This window comes from Anarrhichthys ocellatus, unplaced genomic scaffold, assembly GCF_004355925.1.
Source record: "Anarrhichthys ocellatus isolate YVR2014 unplaced genomic scaffold, GSC_Weel_1.0 scaffold14, whole genome shotgun sequence".
NCBI lineage: Eukaryota > Metazoa > Chordata > Actinopteri > Perciformes > Anarhichadidae > Anarrhichthys > Anarrhichthys ocellatus.
This window is the reverse complement of record NW_022280044.1, coordinates 9,080,453-9,091,436: the sequence shown is the minus strand read 5'-3', so window position 1 is coordinate 9,091,436 and position 10,984 is coordinate 9,080,453. Positions and strand designations below refer to the sequence as shown.

The 10,984-nt window shown below is 43.4% G+C and overlaps 3 protein-coding genes across 6 annotated transcripts in view; 1 reads left to right on the top strand and 2 right to left on the bottom strand.

Annotated features, from left to right (window-relative positions):
• Positions 1–642: 642 nt before the first annotated feature.
• On the bottom strand, positions 643–2,410 carry LOC116387182 (gap junction beta-3 protein-like). The gene is made up of 2 exons (XM_031854065.1): positions 2,340–2,410; positions 643–1,646 (listed from the first exon to the last, which is right to left on the bottom strand). Exon 2 carries the CDS (start codon positions 1,584–1,586, stop codon positions 864–866), a length of 723 nt encoding a protein of 240 aa, XP_031709925.1. The 5' UTR covers positions 1,587–1,646; positions 2,340–2,410; the 3' UTR covers positions 643–863.
• Positions 2,411–3,430: 1,020 nt separating this feature from the next.
• Positions 3,431–5,172, bottom strand: LOC116387160 (gap junction beta-4 protein-like). The gene is made up of 3 exons (XM_031854032.1): positions 4,747–5,172; positions 4,090–4,655; positions 3,431–3,990 (listed from the first exon to the last, which is right to left on the bottom strand). Exons 2-3 carry the CDS (start codon positions 4,623–4,625, stop codon positions 3,723–3,725), a joined length of 804 nt encoding a protein of 267 aa, XP_031709892.1. The 5' UTR covers positions 4,626–4,655; positions 4,747–5,172; the 3' UTR covers positions 3,431–3,722.
• A 1,505-nt stretch (positions 5,173–6,677) lies between these two features.
• Positions 6,678–10,984, top strand: part of LOC116387303 (homeobox-containing protein 1) — a 12,009-nt gene continuing 7,702 nt past the window's right edge. For all 4 annotated transcript variants that reach the window (XM_031854265.1, XM_031854264.1, XM_031854263.1 and 1 more), the window contains exons 1-5: positions 6,678–6,873; positions 7,865–7,979; positions 9,086–9,515; positions 9,782–9,867; positions 10,825–10,935. In XM_031854265.1, the coding sequence (XP_031710125.1) occupies positions 7,895–7,979; positions 9,086–9,515; positions 9,782–9,867; positions 10,825–10,935 (712 nt within the window). In that variant the 5' untranslated portion in view covers positions 6,678–6,873; positions 7,865–7,894. The remainder of the gene's footprint in view (positions 6,874–7,864; positions 7,980–9,085; positions 9,516–9,781; positions 9,868–10,824; positions 10,936–10,984) is intronic.

Sequence of the window (10,984 nt, the reverse complement as noted above, 5' to 3'; positions counted from 1 at the left end):
TTATTTTCATTCCCCAAAATGCTCTGTCCACTTAGTTGTTGTTTTTCTCTGAGAAAACATTTAATGCCTTTATTTTGAAACCAACGTTGCTATTTGCCCGTTGCCTGTAGAATGTCTGCAACCTTTACACAGGTAAACGTGCACCTGTTAGCGCCTGGCTGCCTTCTGTTTGAAAAACAAATACAGTCATCTGCCTGTATTCATAAATGTTATGTTTATGTTTATTTGTCCCGTTATGGACGTTAACCTCTTCTACTAGGTACAGTGTCAACACCTGAATCAAATCCTGGAAAAAAACATGAGACACCTGATTACCAGATAAAAGAGCAGCATATAATATATACATTAGGAATGTTGTAGGTATGTATAGTTGCCTCAGCAGTACACACATAATGCACAACAGTTGAACTCTGGGAGGGATCATTGACAGGTTTTCTGGAGACTTTCACATCCGTCGCATGAAGTAGTGTAGTGTAGTGAGCCTGTAGTGCCACCAGGTGGAGAAATGGCGCCATTAAAGGAGGAGAAGGCAGATCTTATCCATGCTGTGGTTTTTATTATGTAGTTGAAAATATTTTGTATATATATATATTTATATATATATATATTTAGTATATTTAGTGAATACAAGAAACAAATAATGTCAGTTTTGGTTATTGTCAAATCATTCAGCTTTTTTTTGCTACTGAAATCATTATTACACTTATGAAATTTTCTTTTAAATATCATTACAGAGCATAGGACTGTTTCTTACAATACAACATGATATTTATATAGAAATTATACATAAAATTACTTTTTAAATAAAAATACCCTCAAAGGGAAAAAGGATTGTAAGTCAATTAAAGGCATAACAACAAGTATTATGACGCGAGAGAGGACTTGCAGTCCAGGTTCGGGTGGACCCTCCTCGATGGGGTCTGGACGCTGCCTCTGTGTTTGAGGGTCACCACCCGGAAAGCAATCAGATAGAAGATCTCACAGATGTTGAGCACCACGCACACGATGGACGCCCCCACCATGAAGTAGGTGAAAACGGTCTTCTCGGTGGGCCGGGATATGTAGCAGTCCACCAAGTTAGGACAGGGCTTGACGTCGCACTGCACCTTCCTGGGTAGCTTGAAGCTGTGGTAGATGTAGTGCAGCAAGTAGAGGAAAGTGATCTCGAAGGTGGTCTTGATGAAGAGGCTCGACAGGTAAGTCCACCACAGACCGCCATGCTTTTGGCCCGGATTGTTGTACAGCCGGGTGTCCTCGCCGTGCTTGGCCCGGTACTTGCGCTCCCGCTCCTCCCGGTAGGCCACGTGCAGCACCACCATTAAGGACGGGCAGGTGACGAAGATGAGCTGCAGAGCCCAGAGGCGGATGTGGGAGATGGGGAAGAAGTAGTCGTAGCAGATGTTGGTGCACCCCGGCTGGCGGGTGTTGCAGTCGAAGTGTCCCTGGTCGTCGCTCCAGACCCGCTCGGCAGCCACCACAAAGACCAACACCCGGAAGACGAAGACCACCGATAGCCAGATGCGTCCAAAGGCAGTGGAGTACTTGTTGACTCCGCTAAGAAGACCCTGGAGGAATTTCCAATCCATGAGTTCAGCTTCGATCGGCTTCTTTTGAGGCTCTTTAGAAAGATTTTAAAAACTGGAGCGCTAGAACACAATGAAGAGACAATGAAAGAGTTAGGCAGTTACTCAGAGAAACACAAGGTTTTAAATGGGAAATTTACCCCAAAATCAAAAATACATGTTGCCGAGTGTTGGAGATATCGGCCGTAGAGACGTCTGCATTCTCTCAACTATAACGGAACAACATGGCACTCAGCTTGTTAAGCTCAAAGATCCCAAAAAATAAAATAAAAACTGAAAAAAACAGAAATCGGGACCCGGTTGTTCAAGATAATCCACAGACCTTTTTGTGAACAGTTTTCATGTATATAGTTCCAACATGAAACTGCTCACAAAAAGGTCTGTGGATTATCTTGAGTAACCGGGTTATGGATTCTGGAAAGAGACATCGCTGAGGAGTTTTTTAAACGTTTTTCTTTTTGGAACTTTGAACACCGCAAGCCGAGTCTACAGCCAACATCTCCCAAACTAGGCAACTCTCAAAACAATCTAGATCGATAGATAGAACTACAGGTAAGAGGGTAAATGTGTATTTTTGAATGTCCCTTTAAAATCAGCCTTGATTTAGCTAAATATTCTATAATCCCTTCCAAATAATTCATTGCGTACTTAACGCAGTACTTCTCTTTTCCTATTAAACCAGTTCTTTGGCAGCTATAGAACCTCAATCCCCCTCTCCTAAATATGACTCTTGAATACTTAAATTGCTCAGCTTACCTTAAGAAAACCACTCAGTCCATTGTGTTCAGATGAGGAATTCTCTGGACAGGCAACCTCTCTCCGACAGTGGGTATCGTGTATTAACTGTCCACAAGAAACCACTGTTGGACATTATCAGGAGGTGTGGCTACTTCTTTGGCATCCACCCAAAATGTACCTTTAAACCTCCAGCTACTTCCTGTCAGCATTCATTTATCTTACACTTGTTAAAGTCACCTTTACTGTGACAGTTGTATTGTGACGGAGTGCCGATACTTTGAATGGGATACTGTCCAACAAAACAGCAAAACACACATCAGGGGTTCCACCGAACGAGGAATTTGTTTGCAGATGAATACAGGTGATAAGGAATATCAGGTAGGCCTTACTGGAGACACATGTAGGTGTGGCTGTCTGCTCTGATCACCACATTTCTCAAGAGGTGACTTTGTATCAGCTCCATTAGGCGGCCGTTATGCGGAGATATGCCCCTTTGTATCCTTAAATCTGGATTGAAACAGGGTCACCACCTAGCATTTGTTTGTGCAAGCACTCCGGAACCATTTGCACTCAAATACACCCGAGATACGGAGCCCCACTATCGCAAAATCAGATACAACGAGCGTTTTGCTCGTTCTTTTTCTCAGGTGAGATTGGTACACTCGGTCTTAATCTAATCTCGGCCTGCTGGTCTGAAGGATTGCAGGATGTGGTCGATTGTCAATAATGTTTCTCCCATCAGTAACCAAGCGTTGATCATTTTGTGCCCATTTGGAAACGTCACGATGTGTGTTTTCTTCCGATTATTTTTGAACATGTTGTACTCCACCATCTACATCTCTATTGGTTCATCTAACTCTGCACTGCTGCACCCTGCATGCTGTAGGTTCTTTAAAGAGCCGAACACACAGTTGATAAAGCTCTCGCTCTAAAAAATGACCTCAACAATATTCAGCTAATCAGTCTAAAGGTAAGATTTCTGTGGCAAAGCAAAATTTCACAAGATGGTTGTTTATTTTACAAAATATCATCTTTATTTTCTGGTTCAAGTGAGTCCGTTTGTGTTAAAGTACACACACGGCAGCTCTCACGTCTCAGAACAAATTAAGCAGTTTTACAGATAACAAAATAATCTCAAGTAACAAATATATTCTTAGAAATAGTCAAATGACAGTAAATCCCCTTTAATTTATCAGTTATTTTAGATCAGAAGCCTTTAAAAAGCCAACCGCATTATGGGACAAACACATTACACCATTTTGATGAAGAAAAGAAGAAACAGAAAATAGGACATGACCTTTATAAAAACATTTTCTTCAAAACCACGGACATTTTGCTGATAAATGTGGCCAACAGTACAAAAGCTACCAAACATAGTTCTATATTCCCCCAACATGTCTCTCAGGAGACTGCTATGCTGTACGCTGGGGCTGAGCTCTCGTTGTCCACCGTCTTCTCCGGGAGCGGCTCCTTGAACGCAGAGTTCTCCTTCCCGGTCAGAGGAGTTCTGACCATCATGAAGGAGTTCTCCCTCACCGAGCGACGTTCTCCTTGGCAGCACTCCCAGAACCTCTTCCCGCACAGGTAGAAGATCTCGATAAGCGTGAGGAGGATGCACACGAAGCTGGTCACCACCATGAAGATGGTGAATATTTTCTTCTCCGTGGGCCTAGAGGAACACAATGGTCACATAGTCTAAGATTAACATTTCCAGTTCAGCCATTGAGACTCCAAGATCTGTAACTATGAACCTTGGAGGTAAACTTACCGGGCGATGTAGCAGTCCACCACATTGGGACACGGCTCCTCGTTGCATTTCACCAGCGGCGGGAAGAACGTGGCCTCGTAGATGTAGAACAGCAGGAAGACAAACACGCCGTCCACCAATATCTTAAACAGCAGGCTGAAGAAGTAGGTCCACCACAGGCCCCCTCGCTTCTTCCCTGTGTGGCCATACAGAGGGACACAGTCCTCCCCGTGCTTCAGCCGGTGCTTGCGCTCGCGCTCCTCTCGGTAGGAGACGTGGAGCGTCACAAGGAGGGACGGGCAGGTGACAAAGATCAGCTGCAGGGCCCAGAGGCGCGTGTAGGAGATGGGGTAGTAGTGGTCGTAGCAGACGTTGTGACAACCGGGCTGCCGGGTGTTGCAGTCGAAGTCCTTCTGCTCGTCACCCCAGACCTTCTCGCAGGCCACCAGGAAGACCATGAGCCGGAAGATGAAGACGATGGCGAGCCAGATGCGGCCGAACGCCGTGGAGTATTTGTTCACCCCGCTGAGGAGGCCCTCGAGGAAGGCCCAGTTCATGGTGTTGTTTCAGATGTTCTTTTGGACCACCTTGAAGAAGGAAAAGGAGGCACCAGAATGCGGCAGAAGGCTCTCACACAAACTGAACTCAGCCTTGCACGAAGGCTTTTTAATAGAGCACCTATTACTGCTGCCTTCTTGGCACAGGTCGATGGGGAGGGAGGAATATCGAGGAGAGCAAACATGGACTCATTCCTCAGCTGGAGTCACTAGTGGAGCTGGTTGATAGCAAACACCTTGTTTAACAGGAGAGAGAGAGAGAGAGAGAGAGAGAGAGAGAGAGAGAGAGAGGCAGGGAGATTGCTGGATACTTTAATTCACACAATGAGGTTGCTGTTCAGGGTGCTGCAAGTTAAATATTAAAGAGATAGTTTGACATTTTGGGAAATACCATTATTTGCTTTTCTTGTTGAGATTTCGATTAAAGATCAATACCTCGCTCACATCTTAAATATAAGCTACAGCCATGAGCTGACCAGACTCTCTACAAAGTTGGAAAAAATGAATCCGCCCACCAGCACCTCTCACCGGTGGGCAGATTTCATTGTCTATAGCAGATAATTGATTAATTCAATTGATTTTTTTTCCTTTCAATCATGAACATTTAAAAAGAACGATGTCAAAGCATCATAATAAAAAATAACACAATAATATGATTATTAACACATCATTAACATTACATTACAATTGTTATATAATATACAGTATGACAATTACATCATAGAATTATATGTTAATCGTCAGAGGTGTATGAAAGCACAATTGTGCGGCTGTTGGAATCTTAAAGGCACGTGTTTGTCATGTTGGAGGCACGCAGATGAACTTTAGAGGTACGAACGAGACGGTTACTACCGGGGACAAGCTCTACTCTAAAAGATATAAAGGTAGCGTCTGGTTCTGGGAGTGCATCCACTTGGTCCCTTCAGCTTCAGCACACGTAGTTATTCAGCTGGTGTTGCACTACATTAGCAAATGCACATATTTAAACTAAGAAGGGGTTTGATAGACGATGGAATTAAAAAGTATCTACACTGTAAAGAGAAATCATCATAGTGTTACAGTAGTACAAACAAAGCTTCAGTACGAGTCAGTAGCTATACTTATAATGGCCTATGATCATAATTGCTGTTTTCGACTGTACATTTGACTTCATCGGTGATGATGTGGCACAACATGCCAATGTTATAAACAAAAGGGATCAATAACAAAACACATCCACTGCGTTTTATTGTAAATCGGACGATTATGAGGAGTTCCTGGGCAATCCCGCAGCATTTCATCTGGTGAAAAACCCTCAGCAGTGGGATTAAAAGTATGCTATTGATTTAAAAGATGCTATTATCATTATTATTTTAATCAGCATTATTGCCGACATCGATTTTCATATAACTTCTTCAATAAATGCTTGCAAATGAGCTTATATCTGCAGACAAACACACTTATGTGCTTGGTTGTTGCTGCGTCGAGGCAGACAGATTTAAAAATATACGTTTTAATACCTGAACAAGTAAAAAAAATAAACTACTTATATTGTGAAAATGTTTTTATTTTTAAATTAAAAATATTTGGTCAGGTTTATGAATAAACCAGGTATGAATAAACATGACCAAATAAAACTATAAACTACTTAAATTATGAAAATAGAGTGCCACTAATGCTTAATTAACTAGATGGGCTATTATGTCTCCTATGAGCATCGTTATTAATTTTTTTTTTTAATTTTAAATATTATTTCCAAATATTTTTTTTACTTTCATTTTTGGCACATTGTTATAGAAGCCAATTTCCGCAAGCAAAAAAAAATCACTACAAAATTAAATAAATAAATCATTTTATTCTTTTTTTTTTTAGTTTACAAAAAAATACAATACATTTTTTTTTTTTACTTAATTTAATTTTGTAAATTTAAAAAAAATAACTTTATATTTTTTTTTCGCTGACGTAAATGGGCTTCAATACATTGCTGTTATTGGTTAGCTACGTAATTTTAGTAAGTACAGTATAACCGGAAGTCATAATTGTAATTTTTGCTAGCTTGACAGTGGTCATAAACTGAGACAGACTCCCAAAGACAAAATGACCCCGCACCGGTCACCCTCTGCGCGTTAATTCACTGTCACCTCCGGACCCAGGACTTATATTTCTTTGGAGAGGGTTTAGGGGGAAACCCGCCACTTTCCCTTCAGTTTGCATCATCTCCGCTCTCCGTCCAGCCCCGGCTGCGGCTGTCTCTCCACAGCAACGGGAGGTAAGAGAGAGCTGCTCCGCTGCGGTGGGACGATCCGCCGCTAGCTGTCGGCTAACTTAGCTTAGCTAAGCGAGCTAAGTCAGTTAGCATCTGGCTGTGTCCCAGCCAGCGAGCTAAGTCAGTTAGCACCTGGCTGTGTCCCAGACAGTCCAACCTACCGAACCAGATGTTTGCTTGCCAGCCACATTTAACTGTAAATGTTTCGCACATAGCCGCCCATCTTATGTAATGTCGATGTAACTTCAAAAGTGGAAGTTTTAGATAAGTTGTTAGCCAAGATAAAACAGACTAAAGTGTAAATTTAGCCAAAATCCGTAGTAATGTTTTATATGTCCTTCAAAATAAAAGCGCAAATGTACACTGATTTTTCATAAAAACAAAGCTACACAAGCAAATCTACTTAGTTGCATCCTGTCATAGAGTTACATTAGAAGTGTTGTGTTTCTCCAAATATTTCACGTACAACTCTTGCCAAGCTTTGCATTAGAACCGAAACAGCGAGCTTTATTAATTGTTTATAATGTAAAGTATATAACTATAAAGTTTAACTTTCAAACAAATGTACCCTTATCACCTAGGTAAGTTACTGTAAGGTGGTGGCTTTTTCTGCTGGCTCACTTATTGTAAATACAATATGTATTTATTTTGGTTTAAGTCAGGTACTTGTTATTAAAGAGACGTTGGAACGATCAAAAACGGGAGTTTGTACTGTTGCTCTTATTCTGAAGGTTACATTGCATTACTTCCGCTGTCTATACGTCACGCACTTGCTAACTTTACACAACAAGGTAGCGAGCAGCTATCGATGTGAGAGGCTGGTGCTCACGGGGGAACCAACCGGAGTTTGACGGCGTTAGCTTAGCCAGCTATAGCCTGCTAGCGGAGTCATCTGCCTGTTGTCGGGTTTTTGCCAGCATGCTAACAATGCTAACAGGGGCCGCTTAACAACCGCAACACACTGCAGCAAGTCTCCTCTGTCCCGACTCTGCAGAGGTCCAGCCAAGCTGAGCTCCGCGGAGCCATGCGACAGTGGTGCGTCCCCGCCGCGACCCCTCGCACCGAACCACTCCCGGGGCTCCTGTCTGTGTCACCTCCTCCACCGGGAGGTAAGATAACCGGTTTAACTTTAACTTTTTTTTTTTAAAGCGAGAGCCAGCTCGCTGCTTTAGTTCTGCGTCTTTGTTGGTTTTGCACATAAATAACTCACAATATTACCAGTGTGTGCAGACATACTGTAGCTCTGTAAACACTCCACATTTCAAACCTAATTCTCTGTATCTGGCAAGTTAACTTTGTTAACTTTGTCCTAAAACTATTGGATTTGACACATTTTAGAAAATGAATCTTTCTGGTGAATTCGGCATACATCCCATTTAACAAGAGCAACTTTTTTAAAGGTAGTTCTGTTTGTTTGAGCCGTGTGTTTAGGTGTAAACTATTGATGGACAAGGTCACTAAATCACACCTGTGCAGAGTAAGTCCATCAGATGGGTATTTAGTTATGTTGTCCCAGATGTCTGAATGAGTTTACTGTGATCTTCACACAGCAGCAGCAGCAGACTTTATAATTGATGGAGAAGGCTTCAGACCCTGCACATGACAGGCATGTACAGGACATGAAGGGATGGATGGATGTGACGGGACCTGATGTTAGGTTATGTATGCCAGGGTGATCCTACTTTAATTCCACCCTGGACAAATGGAGCAAGGTTAGCCCCAAGTGTCTGTGCCAAGTGTTTGAAAGGGTGCCAACATTTCCAATGACCCAAGAGCATCCTCAGAGGAGAATGCAGTGTTCACTTTTACTCAAAGTTCTTTGGTATTAGCGTAACTAAAATCATTTAATTTGATTATCATTTAAAGCCTTGTAGTCGAGATAAATAAACTCCCAACAAAGGAAGCGTCGTGTTTGGATTCAGCTTTAAATGTTTTTCATCTATTAATAATCCTTTTCATCTTTTATCAGTATGTCTGCGGGTTCCGAAATCGTTTGCGACATTTTATCTAAATTTAAGACCCATCAAAGGTGGAGATAAATATAGAGGTATATGTCTTGGTAACACTTTGTGCTGTTTATCTGGTGAGAAATCACCCGAAGCTACAGACCTTTGGGGTATTAATAGGGCTTAAGTTGGTTCGTGTTCACCTACAAAATCGGTCTTGTTTCCTTCAAAATGCCAGCCTAAAATTATTATTCTTATGATGTCTGCAGATGCCAGGATGGAGTGCTGTGAGGCGGAACCGCGCTACACCATCGAGCAGATCGACCTCCTGCAGCGCCTGCGTCTGTCCGGCATGACCAAACCTCAGATCATCCACGCTTTGGAGTCCCTGGAGAGGCTGGACCCGGACCACCGCCCGTCCCACTGTGACTCTCAACGCGCCCCGTCCAACAACAACACCCCCGCCGCGGCTGCCCCGGCCCCCTCTTCCTCCTCGTCCTCGTCCTCCTCGCTCTCCCTAGCCTCCGCCACCACGCAGACCTCCGGCCTGGACGGCGCCGCGCTGTCCCCCAGCAACAGCTACGAGGCCTCGCCTCCGCCCCTCTACCCTCCCAGCGTGGCCGTTCAGCGGTCGTTCAGCTACGACATGATGGGAGAGGAGGAGTGGGACCTGGAGGAGAAGGTGGAGGAGTACATGAGGTGAGGAACGGTGGCGGAGCTCACGGTTATCAGAGAGAATGGTCGAGACAAAGAGAGACTATTATAACACCAGATAATGACAGCTACCCTCCCCTGAGGCGCAGGCTTATTCTCCAGAATTTTAGTGGAGTTAATTCAGGTCAGGTCTTTAGGGACGGCTGGGAGAAGAGAAGCATCAGTGAATAAGGTTAGTCAGAGCAAAGGCTGGTGTTTTACCCACCACGTAGTCGTTCTAATGCCGCCATGGCTTGTTGTTGCTTTTGCAGGAGAGACAGCAACCTGGTGAAAGAAGAGATCAAAACGTTCCTCAACAACCGCAGGATCTCTCAGGCAATCGTGGGCCAAGTTACAGGTACTGTGTTTGCTCTGTAAAGCTAGTGGGCAGGTTTTATCTCCCACAGTCTCATGATGGAGTTGAGTGTGATGTCCCGATGAGGATTGATTCTTGATTAAATAAGTAGAAAACACTTTTTCTGTGTATGTAATCCACTAAATTACAATAGGAAACCTAACCGTCTGCTAAGCTAACTGGCTAAGATGAAGGTCACCGTCTGACTAAACATGAACAGAAAGAGAAGTGTGTGGGACCGACAACACCGTCTTTAGATTCTAGAGGTTCTGGAGTGAGGGTGAGAGATGTGTCATCTCTGCTCTCACTGATGTTAAACAGGAGATGATAAACTCTCCTGCTGAAACCCAGAAACAGAAGATTAATCGTCGGCCATTTTGATAACTTATTTATAGTTTAAGTCTGTCTCGCTATCCAGCTTCTCAAAGTTTCTCTGTTTTATATTATTTAAATGAAAAATAAGTCATATTGGGATCCAAGGAACTGATGAGCATTTTGCTGAAATGTTATGTCTTAAAAGATAAATGAATTAATCAAAATATAACTGACAGATAAAACCAATCAGCTAAAGTCAACAACCCTTTGTTATTTAGTTTCTTCCAAAGATAAAACTGAACTTGACATGTTTTTTTGAACCCTTTTTAAAATGACTTATTGAATATAATGCTGAAGGAAGAACAATGCAATAGCTCAGAGCAGGTCGGTAGAAACGAGCTTGTGGCGCCCGCAGCATGGCTCCACCTCGAGGCAGTAAATCGTGAACTACAAGTAGCAGCATGTTGTCAAAGTACTGCACCAAATCACGTGTCCTTAATTAAGGTATTGATATTGGGGAGGCTTTATTAGCTCAACAGGAGCTGGCTCACAGCCGATCCCCACGGTCCAGATGAAATGAATCGATGTCTTTAATGTGTGAAGATGACAACATGCCCCCCCCCCCCCCCCCACCCCCCAACGCAGGCATCAGCCAGAGCTACATCTCCCAGTGGCTGCTGCAGCAAGGCCTGGAGATGAGCGACTCCAAGCGCCGCGCCTTCTACCGCTGGTACCTGCTGGAGAGGAACAACCCCGGTGAGTCTCCGGTAGCAGGCAGAGAGTCGGGGGGGGGGGGGGGGGGGGG